This window comes from Poeciliopsis prolifica, unplaced genomic scaffold, assembly GCF_027474105.1.
Source record: "Poeciliopsis prolifica strain line A6 unplaced genomic scaffold, Auburn_PproV2 SCAFFOLD055, whole genome shotgun sequence".
NCBI classification, from domain to species: Eukaryota; Metazoa; Chordata; class Actinopteri; order Cyprinodontiformes; family Poeciliidae; genus Poeciliopsis; species Poeciliopsis prolifica.
In genome coordinates this window covers 274,591-301,761 of record NW_026562430.1, presented here as the reverse complement: position 1 = coordinate 301,761, position 27,171 = coordinate 274,591, and the positions used below count along the sequence as shown (strand labels likewise).

The window sequence follows — 27,171 nt, the reverse complement described above, 5'->3', positions numbered from 1 at the left end:
ACCTTATTCTAGGGATTCCCCAGCTAGAAAGTCCTTCATTACTGCAAACCCTAAATCCCTCAATCCAGGTTCAACTTCAGCTGTATCAATTTATGCAACAAAAAAAGGAATTGAATTACTTGTTTCTTTGTAAACAAATAGTTTTAATATCTTAATGCATTTCTAATATTGTTTAGAATAAATGACAAATCTGCAGACTGTGCCTATTAAATTAAATTAATTACCAAAATTAAATAATCATCAGTTGCAGCCCTATTTTCTTCAGAAAAGAACACAGAGTACAAAAAAATGTAATGAAAGAAATAATTGCAAACAACTTCTGAGAGCAAATTTTAAGTGTCAGGCAGCCGCCATTTTTCCCTCAGCCACCAGGAAACCCGGATCAGAGACTGGGATTGTGTTCGCTCAGGTGTGTGCTGTTTGTCAATGGCTGTGTGCGTTCGTGTGTGTTCATTCCCACCCTGGCTTATGCTTGTACTCTGAGGTGTGTGAAGCTTATTCGGCATTAAGGTCCAGTAAGCATGATGGTGATGTTTCTCTTTAAGTTTTGTCCCCATTCTGTCTTGTTCCCATCACTACACCAGTGCTTCTTGTTTTCCAGGGTTTTATGTATTTATTTGTGTTAGCCTAGTCCGACTGGAGTGGTTTTAGTGTTTATTTGCTACTGTTTCTCTTCCATTTCCTCCAACGGGTTTTCTGTCAGGTGTAGAAATTTCTCTTCAGGCTGTCCTCTGAATATTCTGCCTTCCTGTGCTGTCAGCGGCTGCTGCAGCTGAGAAAAAGACAACCTGTCAATGTCATGAAAGTTTAAGCCTCATATGCTTCCTCTTTGACCTGTTCTTCCTCTTTAACTCCAAGTCTTAATTAATCATCTCTTATTGCGTCTGCCTAATTGTGATGTTGCCTTCTTCTCTCCTCAGCGATCAGCGGATCCAGGGATTGCGTAGGGAGTACCAGCAGGCCCGAGCTGCTCCGGGTTACGAGGAGCTGGAGGCGGCGAGGCGCAGAGTTCTGGAGTATGACCCAAATCGGGTGAGTTAGCATACTATTTGTTTCCTTCCTCAAGAAGCAATGCACTAAAACGCCAGACTGCTTGTTGCCTCTTTTAAGCTGCAGAGCTAAGTGTCCCTGAACCGTCATTGATCCAGCCTGAGGAATCATTTGATTTACTTCTTTACACTCACAAGCTCAGCATACTCAGCCTGCGAATCGATAGCCATTTATCACCCATTTTAAACGAGGGGTTTTTTACGGTCAGCCTAAAGATGCAGAAAATCACACTTTGATCTAATCAGACGCTCTTCATCTAAACCTCAGTGATCTGCAAAGGCGTTTCTGCACAGCTGGATTCATTTATCTTTCAGTAATCCACCTGAGCACAGACAGATGCAAAGCCATGTGGGAAATATGAGATGAATTTGCAGACGGTGTTGCTGATACCCAATCAGCTGACACGACCTGCCTCCAGCTGTGCTCCCCTCCTCACCTGCTGTAGTTAGTGTTTATTGAGCAATGCAGTCCTGTGAATCAGTCTTCATTAGGCCTTCCTAGGCATGGCACACTTTCTGTCACTAAGGCCTGCAGGGCTCTGTCACTCAGTACATTACCTCCCGTGCTCCCTGCGTTCCTTTCTCAGCTTGCCTGCGCAGAAACTTTGATGCAATTAAAGCGCAGTCAGTATGCGCTGCAGCTTCTGATCGAAATGGTTTTTTTCCCTGTATGACGAGGGGAAGAAAAAGAGTAGTGTCCATAGTGAGGAGCCTCAGCAGGTTCCTCCCCTGAGGAGCCCGATAATGAAACACTCCTGCTGCAGTCGCACAAACCTGCTCACATTTATGGTGTGAATGGAAACAGTAAAACACTGAGAATATCTGAATATGACATAAACAAAAAGAAAAACATGACACCAGAAAGTTTTTGTATTTACATTTTTTTATTTCCTTTAAGAAAAATAACCAGAATTCATCAAACACTGCCAAATTAGGGACGTTTTTATTCAGAAAATAGGTTAAAAAGAAAAGAAATGGAGGACTATCAGCAAAGTTCAGTTGATCTGAAGACGTGATCAATTTAGTTTGTTTCAAGTTAAAGATAAAATAGGTCTAACTCTTTATTACATAGGCTATAATGGAGTGAAGCAGAGGGCAGAAGTGGCTCATTTGTTCATACGCTGAGGGTTGTTCAGCTTCAGCTGCCGACAGAGTGGAGCTGTCGGTGTTTGATTCAGCTGGATATTACTCCACATTTACCTATTTCCAGTCTGTGTGTGGTATGAGTGGAGCGTAAATGCAGACCACTTGAGCGAGCTGCTCGCGTCGGCCTTGTTTGATCAGGCTTTTAGCCGTCACCTTCCTCGCCACCTCCGTCACGCAGTGCTGCTCTTTTATGCTCGCCTGTATCTGCAGCCTTGAAACATAAAAAAAAACAGTTTTCGAAGCTCTCCACACAAGGCCAGGAGTGCCATTCTTCCTCTCAGAGTGTTTTATGTGTGTTTGAAAGGGACGAGTATGTCTACTTTGGCTCTTCTGAGCCAGAAGATAGGGCTAGCTCACTAGAATAAAGAGATAGAAACAAAAGTGGGGATGAAAGGCTGTGGGCGCTTTATGTGGGACTCTTCATTTAGCAGTCTGTGAAGAGTTGGAGATCTTTGAAAGTGTCACTGTGCTCAGAAGTGACTTCATGTCCCTTTGTTTCCTCCCTCTAACCCCGGATCCTCCTATGTATCTGTCTCCACATCCGTCTCTAATTTGACCCCTCCGCCATGTTTCGCTGTCTGTGGATAGGTCATCCTTGTAATTATGCCAATCACTGAGCTCCACTCACTCTATTTTCTCTATATGCTAATGATAGACTCTCTGTAATGTCTTGATGGCCAATTAAGGCTTGAAAGTACATGGCAAGTTTCATCTCCTTTGTTCCAGGAGATGAGTTGGCTGGAACATTTTCCTGCAGACGCCCCATTTCACAGAAAATGATGATGTCCCAGCTTTTTCCTACAGTCGACTCTATGATTATGCAGTGGTTCCTTTGCATATTTTGACACATTATTTTTGTATTTGACTTTAATGTTATTGTGTGACTAGAAAAGGACATAACAATGATCAAATCAAAGGTTAGCAAGATCATATTTTATGAGCTCCAAATGATTAACAATGTTTTGTATTTTGCTCTGGCCACTTGCCACAATTAAAGCGATATTTCTTTACTCCAGCTGCTTCATATAGTCACAGCACATCTTAAACTTCTGCAGAGGCCTGGTAAGGAACCATCATTTGATTCCAGTGTGTTGAACCTGAGGAATAACTAAAACCGACTCCTGACGACTGACGTTGGAAACCTCTAGCAAAGGCAAACAAAAACTTTCTGGGAAATAGAAAATATGATTCTCATTGAAAAACAACTTATTACAAGAAAACTGTAATTGATCGTCGGCAGCCATGCCAACTCGCCTGAGGATTTGTCGCAGATTGCGTTGTGATAAACCAGGTTTAGCCTATCAGAGAGCAAGAGAGAGGGTGTGAGCATCCTGTGCCTGCAGGTGACTTGACAGTGCTAAGACCCACCCTGTACTGTTAACTACAGGGTGGACTATAAGTTTCCATATATAGTAGAATGTAAAATTTATATTTCAGATACTCAAGGAGATCTGTTTGACAAAAGAGCAAAGAATTGAAATTATAATGTTGGCTGGATCGGGAAGCAGTCGCATGGTTGCACGAAACTTGTAACAGAAAACGTGGAACGAGCATCACACACACGACACAGTGACAAAACTGGAAATGTTGCAGATTGACCACAAAGTGGTCTGAGACATGCAGCTATTACACAGAGTCCCACAAAAATAAAAACGGTTGTAAAACATAAAATATTTATTTTTGCAATGTATGGAAACCTATGGCCCACCCTGTATAACATTTTATTAGCTTTAGCTTTTGTCATTCAGAAACTTCTCAGTTTTGCCCTCTGGTTGCAGTAATTGGACAAAAAGTTACTTCATAGTGACTAAAATACATTTCCATGAACATGTACTAATCCTGCAGCATCCAGTTTCAAAACTTGAATGATTTGCATTGCTTTTTTACTCCTTATGTAACAGAGTAACACATAACACATCACCCTGACCAATACAGCTAACAGCAACTACACATATGCCACCTTAAATGCCTGGAGAAGTCGCTGAAAACTGCACTTGCAATGACACATTCAGTCATTAGAAAACACGCACGCAGCGCAGCGCTCGCCCAACTCCAGATACAACTCATCATCTGCTGCGCAGCTGGTTTTTTTGTACTTGTCTCTAATGTTTTGTGCACGGACATCCATCACCTTGATGATATTTTAATGTCACATCCTCAGGCTGTCTCAATCTCTCCCTCATTTCTCCCTCCACCCCTACCCTGCATGTCGGCCATCACTTCATAAATAAACCCCCACATCATTAAGTAAACACGCACCCGCCTGTCACCGTGATATATGGCCTACGCACACACACGTATACGGCCAGTGTGTTAAACTGTGCAGGGTGCATCATGCCCACAAGCCAAAGCCCCCCAATGATGTTTTTCTCTGTGTGCCCACAGTCCTAATGAACCCCCAGTTATTCATCTGTGACTGAAACAACTCCAGAGTGGAAATAAAAGTCAGAAATCTGGGAACTGTCTATGGTATTGGTATTGATATAGTTTGTTTACCTTTTCATCCCGGTGACAGGCCATCACTGCTTTTATCTGACAGGTTCAGGTTGACTCATAAAGGATTCAGACACTCTGGCAGGGCAGCCCTGCTGGAGGATTTGCCAGAGAAGTGATGGTGTCTTGTCGAAATCTGCACAGATGGACATCAGTGGAAGCAGAGAGGTTATACTTTAAAATGAAACTACAGAAATATCAGCGCACAGCTAACAATTATTTTAGTAATCGATTATTCAGATGAGTTAAAAAACTTGCCACAGTCTTCTGATTATTCTATTCAACTTTTTCTTTTTTTTAAACCATATTAGAAAAGATGCACATAAATAATTTAATTCATTTTTCAAATAATGAAAAAGGAAATTTACAGATTGAATTTTGCATTATGAAAACAAGGTTTAATAGACTATTTTTTGTTTTTACAGAATTTAAACCAGTGAAGCTAAACTTATGCCACTTGAGATGTTTTTGAGTCTCTATACTCTAGTTAAACCATTAATCGATGACTAAATTAGTCTATAACTATTTATATCATTGATAATCCATTTTAGCTCAAAAGAATATTTAAACTATTTTTGTTTTAACAAACATTTGAATAGAAGAACACTAACAAAACTATTTCACCGAACTGAGCTCCATGGCTGAAGCTCTGCCTTCATAGATAAAGAGCATAAACTATGGCCTCCTGCCAGAACTAACATTTCATTTAGGATGAAGCAGTAAACATCATCGTTCTGTCGATGGCTGATTGTGATGTTGGCTACGAGCCACAAAACAGTCTGATTAACCAAAACACACTCTCGCTCACACACAGAATCACCCTCAAGCTTTAAACAATAATCCAAATGAGGGTTGTCATGTCTGCTTTTTATTCACACGGATGGACGCGTGTGTTATCCTGCACCTGATCCCCGCGTTGATGCAAACAGGCAGCAACCATCGGAAAAACGAGCTGGTAACATCGGTACGGCGTGGATGTTAATATTCAGTACCGATGCTAACAGATTTTCCTTTGTCTGCAGCTTGTAAGCCACATTTAGGTCGTTCTTGTGCCTCTGCTCCCCTGCTGGCTTGGCTGTCAGTCAAAAGCACACGTCGGCCCGAGCACGCACACTCCTCTTTCTTTTGATGATAAAAAATGGCATCGCAGCTCTAACAAAAGCAACAAACTACTGATATTCTGCAAGTTGAAATGTTTGAATGTTGTTTTTATGAAGCCAAAGTTAAATACATAGAGAAGTAACAAGAACAAAATCTCATACCCATCAATTAATTATCAACTTTCTCCAAAGAAAAGTTGCAAAATGTCACTTTTCCTCAGTGAGTGGGAGGCAGAGATGCGAGTTTGTGCATATTGAAGAAGGTGAGGAAGAGCTAGCAGCTGCTCTGGGGGTGTTTCTCTGAGGGAGGCAGCACTAATGTCATCCTAATGTTCGTGTTAATCAGAGTAGCATATGCCCCTCATGAGCACGATATGCATTGAAGGATGCACCTGCAGCAGACGCTCGCAGTCGCTCCATGTTCTAGTCACTGTGTTGGCTGAGAAAGTTAAATAAAAATCCTGCGCAGTATTTTTTTAAATAACTGTCAATGTGCAGTCGAATAAAAACACAAGTGAGTTTAGTGTATAATTGAACAAGGCAGACATATGTAGTCCTATTCTTGTTTTATAACAAGACTTTTACGACGTGGCACACCACAAACGCATAAAAACACAACCCAAACACAGAGCAACACACGCAGTGTTGATCAAAAGGGCTTTCGACCTCAGCTCTGACCAAACTGAAGCTGCTTTCGAAGTTCATTTCACTGCAGGAGGCTGCAGCCAAATGCACACTGACACATCACACACAGTTTTCCTTTAGAGGAAAACCTCCTAATTCACCAATTACAACCAATTCAGTCTGATTCTAGGCTCCAGATTGCTCTCGTACAGTTGAACCCGGTCCTTTTTGCACTTTCTCTTTTTCCTCCACTGGAAAAACCTGAACCCTGTTCTGATTAAAGGCTCGTTGTCCCTAGGCTGCTATTCTGGTCTATAAAATTGCACAGTTCAAGCCACAAGTTAGTGTTTAGCTCATGCTTCCCAGAATAGCCCAAAGAAAACTACAATGTGATCAACTACGGGAACACTGGCTGGGGGAAACCGTCCCTGCTAATGTGGAGAGGGAGGATAATTATGAAGTGAAAGTCTCGCTGCAGAGATTATCCCTAAACATTAGGTATTTATTCTGGTATTCAGACTTCATTTCATTCTTTCTCCATTCAGGTGTGATAATTCCTCGCTCTGCATTGCAAATGTAATTGCGTCTTGCACCAATACCTTGAAACATTCCCGAGTTAAGGCATTATCTGGAAATGATTGCTCATGAATATTCTCAAAACAAATTGATTTATTCTTAAAAGTGAGTGAAATTGCCTCGTACCATTTGGGTATTGTTTGCCGATCAAACGCCTTTAAACCCGTGCCAGTGTGCCAAGTTTCATCTCGGAGAGAAAACAGGAGCTTTTGTCAGCTGGAAATAAGTCAATTGATTCAATTCAGGACTCCTTCCAGTCGAATAAAGACACAAAATATGCCATGAAATGTCCCAAAGCACTCATGTACTTTTATCTTTTTCTTTTGTAAACCTACATGCTCAATTATAAATGGACAAAAGCATCAATACTTTGGAGGAAATCGATAAAATTACAGACAAAGGCAATGCGGACTGGCTGTAGTCGTTTTTTTAAACACAATTTTCAACGTCGTCTTATTCAAAATTGGGGCACAGAGGTAGCAGCTCCTAGAGGGAAACCTGACATCCCAGAGGGTTTCTGCTTCTTCTAGGGATTCCCCTGCTAGAAAGGACATGCAGTCCTTCATTACTGCAAACATGGGCCTGAACACAGTGATCTAAACAGCTTCTAAAGACAAAGTTGAGAGACTATATGTAGAGATTATGGTGATATGAAATTTTAAATTAACTTGTCTATCTTCATTGTTTTTTTTTTTTAGAACAAAAGAGGTCAAAGGGTGAAGATCAGTTCACAATTCAGCTAATATCAGAAGCAAATCACCTATGCATTCACATCTACTTTGCATTGACAAGAAAATGCAAAGTAGCGTGCTGGAGCTGTAATCCTAATCCTGTGAAACCATTATAATTTTATAGTTTCGTACCAGTCCATGCCTGAGCACCACAAACGGACTCAGAGACTCTGTGCACTTCTTCTTGCACTCCTGTTAGTTAAAAACCAGCAAGAACATCCCATTTGTAGAGCTCTACCAACCGCTGCAAAGAGTTTTCCCACACAAGGCCTCACCTTGCTGCCCATTTTTAGCAAAGTCACAATGAGGGATTCTAACCACGGACTCCTCCTCACTGTCCTTGCCTCTCCAGCTCAGCCTAGAGGCTTTGTATTCTCTTCCCTTGTTTTAAGTCTCTTCATTCTGATGCTGTGCAGCACCCAGCTGATTCCCCCCTTCCACTGTTCTCCATCTGGGCCAACCAAGGCCTTCAGGGACTTATTTGGTGTCTGTCTTTATTCCCACAGCTTGTCTCTGGCCTACGGGCAAACTGCAGAGTGTGATCTTTCTGCAAGTTGATAGAAATCTCCCCATTCACCTTCTTACTCGTGCTTGTTCTCTGCTAAGATTTTGCTTTGCTACAAATGGATTCATGAGCATCTTAAACCACATCTGCTTGGTATGCCTAAGTTTTTACCTCAAGTATAAAGAACCAGAAGCCCTGCTCATTGATCTTCTCTTTACACTTCTATAAATACTAGCTTGACCATTTTATTAAGCAGAAAAGCCAAATGTTGCCTTTGTTTTTTCCTCAAACTGGCTTTTAAATAGAGTGATTGGAACAATAAGCATGCCTCTTTATCACACAGAGGAGGAAAGCAATTGTTAGACAAATCTGGGATTTTCTCATCTGGCTGTGCTTCATAAAGAAAAGCGCTGCCAGCAGTGAGCTTTGAGGCACAGAAACCTCCTGGGCCAAAAGGCTACAGGGCTGGCAAACATCTGCACGTGGAGCATCCTGCAAAAGGAAGATCCATTGTTCCAAGTTAAGATGCCAGAAGGACTTGAAGTGAGTTGTCCTTGAGGCAGAGATTTCCACTCCAGACTATAATGTGAGAAAACTCAAAGTGGCAACCAAGCCAAATGGGATACGGTGGCTTGTATTCAACCACCTTGAACTTTCACCCATTTTTATGTTAAAATAATAAAATTTAAAGTCTTTTATTTAGATTTTATTAGTTTACTTGTTGCAAGGGTGTTTTTAATCTACAGGCCTCGTCACAGTTGGTAGGAATAAAACCAGGGAGAGGCGGCAACAATTTGAAACTAGGGAAGAGGTTCACTTTCCACTAAGCGTAGTGCTAGAAATGGCAGTCAATGGCAGTTTTTCCAAATTGCTGTGTTTGCATTAAGCAAATTTTTTGAAATGTCACAATGCACAATTATATGGTCAAAGAAAGTACAGCAAGTGTCCAGATGAGAATTTAAATTAGAATTTATTGCAAGTAATTTTCACAGATACTTTCGATCCGATTTTACTGAGTTGTTTTGCAAAGACGAAGTATCAAACACTTTTCATTTGGAAAACTGGTGGAATTATTCTCTACTTTTTGTTGGTCTGCCACATAAAATCCCAATAAAAGAGACTTGAGGTTGACTGGTGTAAAAAGGAACAAAGTGAAAAACGTGTGCAGTTACTAATACTTCTGCAAGGCAAGAGAGTTAAGATTGAGCTGACCTGCTGTAGCTCACAGCTACTGAACTTGGACTTTCATCAAAGTACCTCTGGGTCAAACGGGTCAAGCAAAACATTCTGGTAGCTCAAGGTGGTGGATTCACTGCTGCTGGTGGTGATGACCTGCAAATCTTCTGGTCCTTTGTATAAAAAGAGGAGAAAACTGCGTATTTAACCTCCTGATGGCAGAAACCAGAAACATTTTTCTACCATCAACTATTAAATCACACATTTGTTAAGAGAATAAACTGAAACCACCGGAGTGTCTTGCACGCACACAACATGACACACCTACTGGGGCTTGAACAACAAGAACTCTGGCAGACGTTTTGGGATGTTATTACAGCAAACAGTGGGGGAGGCAAACAGCCCCACAGAGAAAGACAGGAACAGGGAGACAAACTCAGCAAATAAACAGCGCTGCATGGCCACTGCCATGGTCACACACATGTAGATTCATGAGACCTGGGTATGCAGTGACTAAGGTTGCATCATCAGCTGCTAACAATCAGAGCAACCCCAAGAGAGCACAGCTGTTTAATCAGCTGAATGGGAGATAAATAGCTCAGTTAAAGGATGTTATTTTGAACGGCTGCTTGAACAAATCAAATGTTCTCTTTGGCTGCACAGCGACGGTTTTCCCTGTTTACGTTGTCCACTCTCAAACAATAGGATAGAAAAAAAAAACTAAAAACTAGAATTTATTTGGACTATTATTTAAACAGCTTCAGACAGAGAGGAGAGTTTATGGAGCCGTTGTGAGTTTACATTTCTCGATTTCAATACTTGCATGTAGAGAATAAACCACAAACACACACATAGACGGACATCCAGCCAAATCCTCTATGCAACCGCTATAAAATGTGAAAATCTTTCCTGAGGTCAGGAGTTTAGACCTAAACAAACACTAACAATGAGGACAATTACCAGTAGATTGGCCTATTACCAAAATAGACTGCTTGTAGTGTGTATGTAACCCTCATTCCCCCTTCTGTGTCTGTGTGTGTGTATGTTTACCATCTGCTGCTAACGAGCTCGGAGTTAGCCGGGTCCAGGTGTGGGTGTTTAGTGTACACTGGAGGGCAAGTAAGCCTCCTGTTTGAGATACACACACAGGCTCTTAATTCTACATAATCTGGTTCACCAACATGCTAGACTTCACTAAACTGAGAGCGACTCTTTGACCTTTCTTATTAAAACTTGATTATTAGTCGGTTCCTGTGGCAACAGGAACATGAAACGTCCTATTTTATACGTGTTTGTTGAACTGGCTCCTCAGATTTGGAACAGTGTTGAATTTGTCTTGACATTTTAAGGTCCAGATTCAATTAAAAATGCGGCAGGTTTGCACCAAAGTGCCTCCACATTTCAAACAGTGGCAGTGGCACTTAGCATCACTGCAGCTCACGACTTCTCATGTTGTTTTCCCCCCCGTGAGAATGCCAAATATTTACAACTCCTGTCAGTTTTCCCTTCTGTGCCAGCTCACTTCTGTTCTTCCTGTTTCGTTCCATCTTCTCTCATGATGGGGACGAGTCTGCACAATCTCTTCCCGGCAATCTTTAGGCAGGGGGGTGGATTGATATCGCATGGCTTGCGCCTCACGGTGCCAGTCGGATGCCTGGCGGGTGTGCGGAGGTTGCCAATAGGAGGTGGGCATGGGGGATGCCAGGAGGAGGCTCCACATGCTTAATTAGCATCCAAGATGTATGGATAGATGTCTGTACAGGAGGCTAATTATGCCATTTGAACAGAATCGATGGCGCAAAACGCCTTAGCATCAAAGCATTTGGACTCTTTTGCAGCATAGACGAGTTTCACAAATCTGCACCGCTAGAAGCTCTCTCAGAAATTCATTTCCCTGGCAATACTTCGTGATGAATGCAACAGCTGTGGCGCCGAAGCTGGGAGCTTCAGCACGTGTCATCTGGCCCTGTCAAGGCCAAGCTTTTTCTAATTTGAAAAAATGGGAAAGTGACATTCTGCTCATTCACACTCGCACACATGCCAAGCATTCTGTCAGCAGAGCTGGCAGCTGGTGAATCGCGGCGCATCAAGTGACTCGACACAATCATGCACTTGAGAAGAAAGGAGACTTGCTCTGGACTTTGAGTTCAGTTTCTGTTCCATGATAAGAAGCGATTAAAACCTGCTGATTGTGAGAAATCCATGCAGACAGATGTGAAGTCAAAGTGTTTCACCACGTGTCACTCGGGAGAAATAGGAAATTCTCCATCATTTGTGTGCGCTCACTCTGCGAAGCAGCATCTGCAGAAGATATTAAGTCCCAAACTAGAAAACCAACACATGATGTCATCAGGTTCAGGGGGAGGACGTGGAATCACTTTCTACGTGAGAAACAGTCGAGTTCGTCCTGCTGCTGTTATTCAAAGTTTGTCACATGGGTCAAGAAAATAAAAAAATCTAAAATCACAGTGATTCTTTTTGTGATGTCAAGCGTTTTTCCTTTTTAATTATTATTTTTGCTTGCTTTCCTGTATTAAGGCAAATTGTTTTCAACGTCTTTCCGGGTTGATTGAACAAATTAATTTCTTTCGCACATTTTAAAACAACTGCCATTGGCCACAATACTGCAGACAAAAACAACAAATAATTTGAGCTAAACAAAAATAGAAACATAAAAAGCTTTGTACTTTATCCATTGTAAAATGATTGTCGGTAATAATTTTATTGAATTACTTTTGGGAGCCACACAAAATCAGTCTAAGGGCCACAAATGGCTCCTAGTCTGCACTTTAGACACCCCTGATCTACTCACATTTCTCTTTAGCTGCATTTTTAATCCAACTGGGATGAATTTCACATTGCCATAGCAAAAATTAGGCTTGTTTTTCAGTGTGTGTGTTTTGGTAAACCACAGAAGCATTTTCAAGGCACATGATTGAAGCTGACTAATTTAGGGGAAATGGCCGTCTATATGACAGACATCCATAATTTGTGTGTGCATGGACCTATGGCTGCAGGCTAATATGTTAATACAATCAATGGACAAAGAATTTCAATCATTCCATCTAAAGCAACATTTCCTCCTGCCCTCATCACTCTCCTGGTATTACCTCTCACTCAGCCGCGTGATGCGTAGAAGATTTATTGCTCTCCTTCCTGCAATGCATAAAGAAACGCATAAAAGGTCTTCCACCTGAGTCCCTGCTTCTTGCAGGGAGTGATGCCCCTTTTATGCATCTCTTTCCATAATGGCCCCCATGTCGCTCTCACACAGACTCCTATCCAAAGAGGGAGTGCTCACCTCCTAACATGATGCTAAAGCTGCACACAGACATGCACACTACCCTAATAATGGCGTAAACACACCACACACACACACACACAGAGAGCCTCTCCAGTAAACAGAGCAGCAGCTCTTACTTCCTGGCTGCCATTCAGAGACATTAGAGCTGCCTACATTATACAGACATGCTAATGATATCTGGTAATGTGGCACTGCTGCATTGACATGCAGAATGGGTTTAAACTGAGTACATTAGGAAAATACTGCTAGCCGCTGGTCCTTCTTGGATTTATTGTTCTGTGTGTCTGATATTAAACAGAGATTCAGGGATTCACAATATGTCAACATTAATGTTGGTATTTTTTTAACATATGTAATTATGATGAACAACTGGAGATTTTGCGAGATTTAACAAACGTGAATAAGCCTATATCCTACCAGAAGACAACCTCTAGCAGTCCTTTCTAACTCCAATATTGTACATACTCATATAATCTGCAGCTGGAGTGCAAATGATGCAAAGACACATTTTCTTTTATCAGTGTATTTCCAATGGCACTGGGATTAACTTTTGATTCAGACAAATATGCGTCATATACACTCGTAAAATCTGTGCTAAATTATTCCGCATTAGTTGTCAATGCTGGGGACTTTTAAAGTCTTTGCTTCATTTAAGAAAGGATATTTTTAGCTTTCTCCAAGCATAATTTAATCTTGTGCTAGTTGGATGGAAATTACAATCTAAAGCTGTTATATTTTTATGACTTTTGTGATTTTAGCATGAATTCAAAAGGCTTTTATACTCTGAACTAATTCTGAGATAAACATGTCCAGATTCAGTGGTTTAGCATTAAGAATATCTTGGTAGAAATCATGTATTTTACCAATATCATGTAATTTAGACAAGTAAATACGAGTGAGTGAGGTTTGGTTATTATTGGGGTCGGTTAGCGCAGTTTGGGCCGACACGGATTGTTCCTAAGAAGGGTACAATGGTTTCTGTCTGTGTGATTGAGTTTAGAGAGCTCGGGCCAGACCCCAACGTCCACTCATGCTTTAGGCACCATTAGTGAGCTGAATTTGATTCAGACGGTGATGGATACAAAGTGGAGGTCAATGAGCGCCACTGTGACATCTGCCCTTTGAGGCTGATCAAACACCAGATGTGCCGCTACGGTGTGGAACCATCTGTAGGGAGAGCTTAAAGAAAGGAGGAGGCTGCTGTGGTTGAGGCCAGATAAATACATTTACACTCTAAATTATTCATACCCCCTAACAGAAATAGAGTAATTTTTTTTAAACTTTCAATCAACTTTGAATCAACAATGTTCCTCTACTTAAACTGGGTGTTTGTGTGCCTTGGATAGACATTTGTTGTGAGTTGGTCTGCCAGTCAGAAGCATGTTCAAAAAGGTCACTTTAAATCTAAATCTGCTTGAGGTATGAATAATTATGATGAGGGAAAAACATGTTCTTCCCAGGAGTTAGCCGTGTGACATGACATCTGATGTTGCAGTCAGGGATTCTGGTTCTCAATTCTGTTTATTCCCACAAATCCTGCGTGGATATCTGCAGGCGATCCATGCAGACATGCTCTAAATAATTTCTATGAATGAATTCACTGGACTACTGAAACATTACTGAGGTTAAACATGCAGCCTAAGGACATGAGCTGCTTGAATCCATTAATATCCAAAGTTTTCTTTTTTTCTTTTATTATTTACTCTCTACCTAAATGACTTCCAGACAGGCAGTTACGGGTTCAGGGCTTCTTTGATTGTTCAGTGTTTAAACAAGGACTCTAACATATCCTGTGTTTGCTCTTAGATGGCACCCAGAGGAGTTGAATCCCGACCAAGGCACCGGTATGAAGAGTTGGAACGGGACTACAATCCACAACCCAGGTGAGATCACTGCATTTATTCTTTTTATTCCTGCATGTTGGGAAACGTCACGCCACTTCCTGTCTTTGTCTCTCCCTACGCGCACACACACACAGAGAGAGACACACACAAGTAGTGTAGACTAATCCTCTTTGGAGCTTATAATTAAATCTGGAGTGTTTGCCTTGGGAGTGTGTACTCATCCCAGGAATAGGACTGATCAGCTCTCCAGAGAGCTGGGTGCAGGCAGGGGGATCTCTCGCCCTTTAATGGGACCATACCAGTCACTGTTTGTTTTTTTACCTGCCATCTTGTCAAAATTAAATGGCAAACATGCATCTGTCCAAAGTCGACAACAAACATTCATGTAAGTGTGTGTACACGCGCCGTCACGGCTCGCCTGCGAAGTGGAGCGCCGTGATGCGCGCTGAGCGAGAGCAGGAGGCTGAGGAGGGGGGAGAGAGGGGACACTGGGATGGAGAGAAGGAGAGTGAGGGGGAAAGAGAACAGTTATTTCACGGGTTATTGCCCCCCCTGATGTGACAGGCACCAGGGAGCACAGACATCAGCCCTGGGTCGGGGGGAAACAGTGTAGGAAGGAGAAGCAGCAGAGGGAACAGTTTAGTCCTAAATGTGCAAATTTGGATAAACTTCAACACCTCAAAATAAACCAAGACTCTAATTACAATTTCTATTCCAGATTTCTGTGAAATTATTGGTCATATTTTCAATTATTGTATTTTTAAACAGTTTCTCAGGCAGTTTTTAGCTCTTCTTTGTGAGCACTGCAAAATCCTGCTTGGCATTTATTTTTCTATTGTTTCCGAAATTATTTCCACATCATTAAAAAGTAATCACTAGCTCCATTAGTAAGAGAAACATTACACTGTAAATCCAGAGCGTCGTTTCTGGAATATTATTAATAATGGCAGCTATAATATTGTCTGCTTACATGACTAGATTTGCAGATAACAATCAGGTTCTTGTCTTTTGAAGAATCTTTAGCCTGAACTGAACAATTAACGTCCTTCAGTACTTCTTCTCTATAGAGATGAATTCATACTTCCAAATCTCATGTGCGTAAACACAAGCTGATAGAGGGTTGGATTCAAATCTATTCTGGGAATGTTTTCTTTTTTTCAAAGTAAAAGGAGAAAAAATACTAGAGAAAAAGAGAGCAGACACAGCAGAGAATTGAATGCATTTTTCAAAGTGGGGCTGAACTTTGTTCGAAATCCCCCGGGGGCTGCCATTATTGAAAGCCATTTCCTCTCAAAATGAGTGCAGCTCCACCATTGGCCTGGCTCTCATTAGCATACATTTGGCCTGCCTTTGTGTGGAGCCGGCTGGGGCTGCAGCTGGAGGGTTGGGAGCAAAGGAGGTGAGAGTTTGCATAAGTGTGTGTGTGCATGGATATAAGGGGAGATGAAGCAAAGCATCTCCCAGATGGGAGCAGACAGGGAGAGGTAGAGAGAAGGAAGGAGGTGCAAGTCAGGAAGATGGCTGCTCACACAGATGTTTGCAAAATTCTTAAAAATTTTCTTTGTTTTTAGACAAAGAAATTTATTTCATGACCCTGATTAGTGTTTATATTTGAAATACTTTCACGTTTATTCCCACTACAAAATCCTAATATCACACACCAGAACATCACATCAATGCTCCAGTGGTGGGAACATAGTCTCCAAAATGGTCTACAAGTGGAGCACAACTACCTACAGGCTCAAGTCTGGCTGTCCAAGCAAATTTTCCCCGAGAGCTGACCACAATATGCTAAATGAAGACAATCAAACGGGGACCTGACAAGTTTAATTTTTATAGTAGAACCTTGCTTTTTAAGAAAAACAAAAAGGCCAGAGAGAAGAGATGCCCAGACTGCTCGGATAAACCACATGATTTAAATTGAACAAAATATGAGCAACTAAAAAAGCTGATGATCCAAAGATGTTTGAGGAGCCAACATACAATTTTTATGTTTACCTAAAGAAATATAGTTTTGCATGACTACATTTTGTAATTGCCTTGTAAAATAATACACTCTGAGCAGCATTGCTCTGCGATGCTACATTGTAGAAATGTAAGAAAAGGATTAGAGCTTCAGTAAATAAATTTTTCCCACAAACAGAAAACAGACCTGCAGGCTACAGCTTGCCCTGTTATCTGCTTTATTCCTCTGGAAAATATTTCTCATCACATTGTGGCGGCCCAAAGTGTAGATGCAATAAATCAGCTTCTGTCTGGCTGTCCCCACGTCTCAAATTAAGAAACTTGAAGTAGTTTATTCCAGAGTAGGGAGGTGTGATGGAAAGAAACCTCAGACTTCATGCTGAAACTGGCTCCTTGGGGCTGCTGCACAGCACAGCAGCCAGTAAGTGAAGCTCAAGGCTTGGAAAAGAGGATTTGGAAAGAAAAGCTGGAAGTGGTAACATAGAGGGGTTTGCCCCAGGGAGGGTGAGAGTACTACTTTGGCTCTTACCTCACTCTCCACCGGCCATTAACGCGGGGGTGTAGCTCTGCCTCCGGATAGGCTCTACGCTTAGGGACGCACGCAGAAACACAAGGCCATATGGAGAATATTACCGTTATTACCAATTCAAAGAGGCAGGTCATGGGTGCGGTGACCCAACCCCGGGTTATCCAATGAGAACAACCCCTGACCCATTCCCCTAAGGTGATTGGATTGGGAAGGCAGGCTGGCACCAAGTTGCTGGTCATGGCTGATTATTGGCAGATTAATGTGCAACTGACCTGAAACATGGGATGTGTACCAAAACCGATCTCAGTACTGAAGTACAAATTGTACATCAAGTAGGTTGGAAGTGTTTAATTTCAGAAGACTTGTAGCTAGCACCTTCCTGAATAGCTCAAGCTCATTCTTCCCAAGCTTACGTATACTTGGCTTTCTCCAGCAGGTACCGAACACATCAACCTTCCGACTGAATTTTTGCGACATTTGTTACATTTGTTGCTGTTCTCTTTCACATTGCAAACAAGCCTAACCTCCTCATCTGTGGTTTTGCTGCACATCCTTCCTTAAAAGTAAACGAAGACAGAGATTTCATCAGTCATCAAATTTAAGCAGTTTTAGGAATTCTCTTATGTCTACCCATTTTTTCCCCAAGCGTAGATAAGAATTTGTTTAGATTATAGACTTCCTAGACAAATGGTTGGATTAAAGTAGAGTAAACAAGACTGGTGTGAATGCACTCTAAAACTCAGACATGCTCATCAAAACTGAACAAGAAAAGATTGGAGTATAAATTTCAGATGCAACTTTTATATGGACGTGTGGGCTAACTTCAACAAATTATGGATAATTCTTTACCAGATAAACTTTGACTTCACTAACCACTATCAGTTTCAATATTAAGAGATAAAAGCTTCTACTCCAGTCCAACTTTTAAAGTGAAAGTGCAGCACAGGTGTTCAGCTGCATTTATTACAGACATCCGTTATCATTTTTCCTTCTGTAATATTGTTTGGAGCTCCCGGTGAATTCATAAGATTTTCTCAGGGTCAGCAGAGAAATCATATTGTTGCTGTTCTCATCCCGTCTTTATTAAAGTCCTGCTTCTCACCGCTTCACTGTTTTCCCCGCCCTGCTGCTGTCCAGTCGTCCAATGACTCACTCTAAACTCGCCCAACTCGGTTAAAGTTCTCATTTCTGCAAGTCATTTAATTCCTCAGGAGCTCAGACTGCATGAAAGAATTGTTTGGACTCAGAGTGCGGGATAAGTGGTTTAAAAGTCTAAATAATAAAAATAAACGAGCAGCCGAGGAGTTCCTGAGGTTTTATGATTTCCTACGAGGTGTCCTGACCCTTCACTGGTTTTGGTGGCTTTTTATGAAACTGTGGGTAGACGCGGCAATGTTTGAGAAGCTAACACACTTTGTGCTCAGACACAGAAGAATGTAATAGAGTCAGCAGAAGGAAATGAAAGGTCTCAAAGTAGCTTTGTCACATGCACAGCTGAGGCACCAGTGGCTCTACCTGTTTACATTAACTGGGCTTTCTCTGCCTTCTACTGATTCCATCAATCCTTCTGTCTGCATTTCTCTGTCACTTCTGTTTATGTTTCCCTTAGTTTCTTCTTCACCACCCGTCTCTCCGTCTGTCTCCTAGGGTCTGGGTATGGGAAAATGAAATTGGCGCATCATAAATAAAACAAAAGAGAAACACTTTGAGGCCCGGGCGCTCCCTCTGAGCTCAGTTAGAAATACAAAAACTGTTGTGTAAGAATCGGCATCGCATTCAGTCCACAAATAAAGACCAATTCAAATGTTGTCTTCCTCGTCTAGGAGGAAATGGAAAGCAGCAGCCCTGGACAAACTGAGCTCAATATGACGAGTTCAAAACATCTCGTTCTGAATATTTCCCCGTCTGTTTTCATAATCAGCTCTGACTTGACTGTTTTCCCCCCAGCACAGCATGAGAGCTCTGCTTTTTGTTCTGCTTTCCAAAAGGTAAATCTCCTTTTACTGATGGAACTGATGAAAGATTCAATGCATCATTAAGGTAAAACATATAGCTCACAAAGGCAACTTTATTTTCTATTTTTTTGTGTGTTGAAACCACAAACTTCCATGTGTTTTATTGGGACTTTCTGGGATGGAGAAGGGGTCAAAAGATTTTCCAGTCCAAAGGGAATAATTAGACTCAGAGCTGATGGTGTTTCCCAACAACTTGCACTTTTATTAAATATCAACAATAGAAAATGTCATTATTTCTGTTTTAAAGTTTAGCAAAATGACAATGGACAGCTTTTCTTAGTTTTTTCATTTAGAAAACAACTACAATTAAGACCTGTACCTGTTATAATTATATCTTAAAACACTAGTTAGTTCGTACAGTAGTTTGTGCATTTGGGAGACTTTGTGTTGGTCTATTTAGTGAAAATAGACCAACACAACCACAAATCCTCTGAGGTTTGTGGTTGGATTGTGAGAAAATGTAGAAAAGTTCAAGAGGAATGAAAACTCTCTCAAAGCACTGCTGTGAAAATGACTTCCCATCTGTTTTCGTCATCAACTCTTACTCAACTGGTTTCCCTCAACTCGTCTTTATTACATGATAACGAAGCTCCTAGTTGCTAGCTCCAGACAGTCCATCTCATTTAACTTCTTATGACTTTTTAGTGGCTGTTATTCTGCATCTGTATTCATTGGAAGCAACAAATGCATTCAACCCAGCAGATTTGAGCAAAATAGATCATTATTACCTATTAAATCTGTGTGGAAACATCGTCATACAGCCTGTTATTACTGGTGGCTCCCGTCTCTTCTCACCTTCTCATTTTCTAAACCAGAGTCCCTGCTGTTACCTGCCACCGATACTGTACACACTCCCCGTCGCTGCTTACTATGTAATGGCGCTCAGTGTAAACACGGGCCCATTTAGATGAAGCACGCACGCCAAGGTGAGAGCCAATTTCCAGCGTCGTTGTTGACATAGGCTGGTTTGATTAGCAGAGCTGTCTCGATGGCCGAGGCCACGGTGGCTAATGGTTTCCTCTGCAGCGCTCAGCCTGCACAGTGCTGATTTTAGGGAGACTAGTAAATGCATCAAGCACTAATGAGTATTGTCAACTATCCCTAAACATTTCCACAAAGATTGAGGACCAGTCTCCTCAGATTAGAGGACAGGTTTACCACAATTTATTCGTAAAGTCATGCCACCGCAGGGAAAAACTGTTTGTGCCTCTGCAAGCTGTGGCACCGTTTACCCTGAAAAAGCTTCAGCTGAAATGTGAAATGCATATGAATGACTATGCGTGGGAGTGTGTGCCAGTGAGGTGCAGCAGCTGTTACTTTTTTTTTGCTGAGCAGTTGATATATTTTGCATGCGGTGGGCGTAAGGTGAGCATATAATTGGCAGATGTGCTCACATGTGCATCCATATGTTTTATAATCAGAACCGTAATGAATTCTATGATTAAATGCTATTTAATTGGCATTGGCGTCATTTCTGTGTGTTGCACTCATTTGTTTAGAGTATGGATGCACCAAAAAGTGTCGGTCGGCTTTTAAAATAATGTAAAATAAGCTAATGCAACAATAATGGTGCAGCAGAATCAGAAGATTAAACACTGCTGTTGCCTATTTTATTAAAATGCCACCAATAAAAAGCTTTGTTTACAAGAATTAGTTGTAGTCTTCTCTATATCATATATCTACTACTAAAACACTCATTTAGTAAGATTGTTACTGGCACTTAAGCAGAAATAATATGAAATAAACACTAAATCTTTTTCCAAACAGCTGGTGGAAACCTCCTCCGCTTCCTCTGGCATCTCATTTAGAGGATTTAATGTATATGAATAACGTTTCTCAGAAGCTATTAAGTTTTTCTTCTGTGCAATTTAAAATTGATTTTAAGCTGTCAGTATTTTTCAAACACTGATGATGATCTCAGTCTTACTTATTTATGAAATTTCTTTTAATCTTACAAGCTGTCCAAACCCTCAGGAAGTGAGATCATCTTCTCTTCTAACCTTTCCTGAACACCTGAAGGCAGCTGTTTTAATTGCAAACTTATTATTTTGATTATTTAATTATATTTCATGCTTTTATTTTAATTAGTGGTGCATGTTTATCATTTAGCAACTCTAGCCAATAGCCAAGAATGCAAAACTGCATTTATTTTAGCACAAATATATTATATTTCATGCTTTTTATGGCAATTGTTGTGTTTATTTTCTGCATTTCCTCTACATTATTACATTTAGTTAGTTTTTAAGCCTCTAATTGCATAAGTTGATGTTTTTTACTTGGTTTTTACCCTCTCATGATGTCTGTCACTTAGTTTTTAAAACACAGCACTGACATGACTGACATGTCAGTGACAAATAGCTTGACTTTTATTTGGCTTTCTGATTCGTATTTACCAAGGACGCAGCTCTTATCTCAGGCACAGAGGCGTCGATAGACTGAATTTATGCTCTGACTTCCACACCAATTGTTCACAGGGGTGTTCCTGAGCCCATGCATTGATTTCTTCTACACAATCATGTTTGCTTTTCAATTCGGACCCGCCTGGGAGGCCAAAGATCACGAACATTCAATATTGGTTTCTCACCCCTATCCCTTGGTTGTGGCCTTCTTTGGATTCTGCAGATCTCTTAATTGTACTGTGATGCAATCTGAAAGTATACTTATATTTATGAATAAATGGAGGATGTCAAACAGAGTGATGCTGTTTCATGTTAAATACCACATTCATCCAGAGAGTGTGTGTGTCTGACAGAGACACATGGTTGTTTTCCAGCTGTTGTGGGGTATTTGTGTGAGCGTGGGGCTAATGAGAAGTGGGGGGCTGTTGTGGGTATGGGGTTACTAATTTCCTCCTTCCGTTTCCTGGGGCAGGTGCGGGATAACCACCATACGCACAGATTCCTCTCTGTCACAGGGCGGAAGCAGGCCCCAAACTGCAACACACACTCTGCTTTCACTGCTGCGTGTGTGTAATCGTATATCTCCCAACACGTACCCACATGCGCAGCTCTGGATGTAATATTGAGTCTATCAGCGTCTCTCTGAGGGCGGTGGGGGGTGCGGTGTATGGTGATGATGTTCTCAGAGTGCGAGTCAGATGTATTAGACGGCGTGTCATTACAGCTTTCCACTCTGGTTGGTCCCTGTGGTTCACATCACACCTCACTCTGCTGCTCCATATAGACCTCAGAGGGACAGACGGGGGAGTCTCATCCGTCTCTCTACCTGTCCCCTGCTAAACATAGCCATCAGCTCCCTTCCCTGTCCGCATCTCAAACCAACCGTCTCCCCGTTGTCACAAATTCAGCAGTGGATGAATGCATCGACTCGATGCTTTGTGAAGTATTCTTACAGCTTCAGCATTAACACTGGGATGCTTCATAACAAACACAAAGAAACTCTTTATTGTAAAGTGGAAATTATTCAAGTTTTTGTACTGTATCTGAAAATTGTGGCATGTATTTTAATTTAGCCCTCAAACATCCTCAATAGTAAATCTAGTCTAGGCCACCGTAAGAAAAATCTACTTGATGATGTACTGTCCCAGAAATTACTGCAATAAATAATGATTTTGTTGTTTTGAGACCATTTTCAGGTATTCTATTGAAAATTGAATATTAATGACGTAGTTTTACAGACTTTACTAAACTGTAAAAGTCTGTACACCCTAAACTAATACTTTGTTGTAGAACTTTATTTAATTTACAGTATGTAGTCAAAGAAAATGTTTTCTAAGAGTGACCTAATAATGAGTGATTAAGGTGCTTAAGTACCAACTAATGAGCATAGCAGGACAACTTGGAGCCAGGCATGTCAGAGGTCAGAGGTCATTGTACGCTCTGAAAGGTTTAATCTGTTCAGTTTAGCAGTTAGTCATCCAGAAAATGGGACACAGGAAGAATCCATTTCTCTATTAGCATCTTTTGAGATGTTGTGGAAAACCGTTGTCTCTAGTGCAGCAGACACTGGTGGTGTAGAAGGAGATGTATGTGACTGCTTTGCCCCGAATATCACTGAAGATGAGAAAAGATGAAATGAGATGCAAAAAGGAGAGAAGCATTAAAGTGAGACATAATGGAGAGACAAATGGAGCATAAAGGAGAGAGAGAAATGTTGAAGGAATTGAAGAGAGATGAAGGATTGTGGGTTTTTGGGTGGCCCTGGGACGGGTTGAGGACCCAGGTGTTGCCCCTCCTTTATCCTGGTGTATCTCCATCCTTCTTTTATTCCCTCTCAGTGCCTCTCCTGGTGGCCTTCAGCATTTAATCTGGATTAATAGAGGAGCATGACCTTCGCCTCTTTCTCTCCTGCTCTTTCCACTGCTGCTTCATTTCACACCGCTATCTAAGGAGCAATTTATTTCCACGCATATTCGACTGCACATCTGTTTCTGCTCTGTCACATCTTCATTTCATATTAAAGTCTTTAGCTTCCTGTCATCCATCCTCCACCAGTTTTATTCCTCGTGTCTATGCTTCTGTTTATGCTGACGGACAAGGCAGGGCTGGTAGTTGTCGGGACCACCTGTGAGTCCCGTCCTGCCCCTCTCTCTGGGTGGTCAGGTCTCTGCAGACACACATGCTGCAGTCCACATCACCTCAGTCTATGAATATCCTCAGGGGAAAGTCCTGTCAGGCACGAGTGCAGACGCATGCGCCCAAGCAAGATGTGTGCAGCCTAAACTGTGGTGAGTGACTCATTCTAATTGGCTGGTCAACAGGTGCTGAGCTCGACTCGAGGGACCGGACGCCGCAGACGCAGGGATACAATTACAGAACAAGGCAGCAGCTAAGCTCAAAGCTTCTGTATAATAACTACAGTAGAAGCCATTGTTAGGGGGGAAGTAGACAGCGAAATCTATTCTATGATTCTCTTTATCTTTAAAAAAAACTGTACCCATTGCCAAATCTGCTACATCACTAAAACACACTAAAGCAACTGTTAAAAATCGATACACAATGGCTCCACTGTCAAATTTCAAAACTTAGAAAAGCTAAATTAATGCTTTCATTAAACCAACACCAAAAGTAACAAATTGAACCGTTTTTATGGTTTTCAAACATAATCAACTAGGTTATTATTGAACCTAGCTCTAGCTGTATCTGATATCACCACTGCTATATTCAGCACTATCACAATGTTGTGATCACCTAACACTGTGCAACACCTTTCTTAAAATAGAACTTAGTTTAATGCGCTTCATCAAGAGTTGATTGAAACTACAGTGAACCTTTTCCTATTTTTCTGTGGCATGTACCTAAATTAACCCGCCTATTTATTTTATTTTGTATTTTTTTGCAGCTCGTATCTTAAATATTTGAAAGAAAATGCATCTTGGGAAATATAGCGGAAATACATATGTGTAAAGCTACTTGACGTGCTATTGGATGTCACATTTATTTTCCTTGACACCAATTGGCTATAATCTCCAAATCATTGATATTTCCTTTTGCTCTTGGGCTGAAATAGTTCCTACTATAAGAGTTATATTTGGTTTTTGAACTATTGAAATGGATAGTCTTACGTTTAGAGGGAGTATTCACATATTTTAGTCATCAGTGTGCAGCCGGTGTCCCTAACCACCGTGAACCCAGTGGTTTTTGATGATTTGGAAACTGCATCAAGAAAACAGCAACTTATATGAACATTTAAGCTGCGCAAACATTTCCACAAACAAGAAGAAGGAGACTGAGGAAACTTTTGTGTTTTTTTCCAAAAATACTCATCAATACTGGTCTCAGTGTAACTAATGCTGATGCTTCCTTTACAAAAGACTGATCTTATTTTAGCGAGCAAACACCAAACTGTTTTCTGTCAGCATCAGAATAGAAAGTCTCCAAACAGCCTTTCAAGCTGCAGCAACTCTGCATCAGGCTCTTGCATCTCTCTGGTTTGGAAGCTGATAGTTAAAACTTTGCGCTCCGCTTTATAAGACGACTTGTTTATCACTCAGCCCCTGGAAACGTAGCATAAGATGGAAAACATTTGAGCCAGCCTTTTTGCTTCTCGCGCCTCTCTCTCTCCCACCATTGCTCGGAAGCCCCCCGTGTCGCCTTACCCAGGGGTTTAGCCCCTAATCACCCACAGCTAGTGGGAGGGAACCGGAGACTTCCAGCTGGCTGCCTTGTTACTGCACACCCCTGGGACACACACATTCCTCCACACACACACAACCTCATATATGCTTACCGAGGAATTTGCCGTTATCTCTTGGCATCTCTCCATCCACGTCCCCCTGACAACTCGATCCTGCCAAGGCTTCACCACATAAACTGAGTAACAGCAGGAAGCCGACCAACAGAGAGCTGCCCTTCACTCCAGTTCAAACCAGTATCAGGAATAGTCATCATGACACAATAAGCTATCTGTACAGGGGGAACTTAATGAATTAGAATAAATAATCATAATAAGGTGTTCACAAATCCTTCAGTCTCTAAAATGACTTAAATTTATAAAACAAATTGTAAATTGGCCTGAAATACCATTATTACAGGTCTTACATTTTGATGTGACAGGACTATTTCATTTCCTATGAATTTTCTTTCTCTTACAGGAGGGATCCGTATGACTATCCCACACACTCCCGGGCTCACAGGGAGCCAATCCCTTACCCCGGCCACTATCAGGACCCTGCAGGTCCCAGCAACTCCGGCCGTCAGCCACTCCCTCAGTCGTCCAACCAGTCCCAACAGGCGCCGGCTAACCAACGCTACTACCCATCCGGCCAGCAACACCGTGCAGTTCTGAGACAGGATGTCCCTCCGTCTCCCACGGCTGGTCGCAGAGGGCGGCAGTACTATGAGGGAGGGAGAGGAGACGGCTACCGGCAGGCCAGCCCCGGCCGCTACACCAGCCCAGACAGGTACTCGACTGCAAGGCAACGCCATGCCAGCCCTGATGGCCACCGTTATGGGGATGAAAGGCAGCCTGAGCCACGGCAGAAGGACCCTATGATAGGTGCAGTGTAAAGTGATGAAAGTTAAGGTTTAACACTGGCGCTCTGCAAAGAGTTATATTTAAATGTATATAAACATATATATATATCGTTTCTGGTGGAGATATTGTGAGTAGTCCAGTATTGCCAAGGTTTATAATGACAGATTTTTATAATGCAAAATGAAATTAGATTAAATTGCACAAATATTTACAGTGAACTTGGTGCCATATAGATGTTTTAAGTTGAAGTATATTCCAGCACTGAAAGCACTGCATTTTGTCCAGAAGGATCAAACAGAAGGTATGATGGGGGGAATCACCTTTACCAGCTAGATCATGACAGGAAGCCGACAAACAAAAACAGGAATTAGCTCTTTCTTGACTTTTAGGCCTTGATGTTTTGCTGCTTAAGCTTCCTTTACTTCCTGAAAACATGCCGGGTTTTTTGTCTTTCTGCCTTTGGTTATGTGAATGAGGTTGACACCTTTACTGCCCAAAATGAATTTAATTGTGATATTTTTGTGGTTTTTCTAATAAAGTTACTTGTATGAGCTATGCTACTAATAATGAATTAAACTAAATCTTTTCCTTGTACACTGATGTGTAGCTTACGGTTTGTTTCAAACATTGTCAAATAACTGATTTTTTTTTTCTTTTCTACAAATACTTTGCAATAAATATTTTGAGATTCTCCTCACTTCTTTCTGATCCAGCTTCATCAGGGCATGAATATTTGAAACGTGCTGTCAAACTGCGCCATGAGTCATCACTTTTTAAAAATTCATTACGATGTTAAGCTGAATTTCTCTTTGCTCAATCTCAAGACAAATTTACCATCGTGAGATGACTGATAAGAGTAGCCGGCCTCCCGATAATGACTGAATCGTCTCCAACAATTAGGGACAGGAAAATCTCCACTAGAAAATGATTAATACCCAATTTGCTCTCTGTAAGTAAAGATGGCGATGATTGGTGAAATTAGACTTGATATGGTGCATAATTGTGTGTGGAGAGGGCTTTTTCTATCAGTTAATGTTTAATTAGCAGCAGCGCGGGAAGGGAGGAAGCATATGCTATGGGCCTGGTCTCTGCGTTGGCTTGACCTTCCTCTGTCAGAGCCGCAGCAGACCAACTTTAAACCACATTATTTAGAACCAGACACTTCACGGCTGTTTCAT

General features: G+C 41.5%; 1 protein-coding gene across 2 annotated transcripts in view; it reads left to right on the top strand.

Moving 5' to 3' along the window:
• pard3ba (par-3 family cell polarity regulator beta a) overlaps positions 1-26,684 on the top strand; it is a 116,202-nt gene extending 89,518 nt beyond the window's left edge. For both annotated transcript variants that reach the window (XM_055059534.1, XM_055059535.1), the window contains 3 exons: positions 921-1,032; positions 14,511-14,587; positions 25,611-26,684. In XM_055059534.1, the coding sequence (XP_054915509.1) occupies positions 921-1,032; positions 14,511-14,587; positions 25,611-26,025 (604 nt within the window). In that variant the 3' untranslated portion in view covers positions 26,026-26,684. The remainder of the gene's footprint in view (positions 1-920; positions 1,033-14,510; positions 14,588-25,610) is intronic.
• Positions 26,685-27,171: the final 487 nt, after the last annotated feature.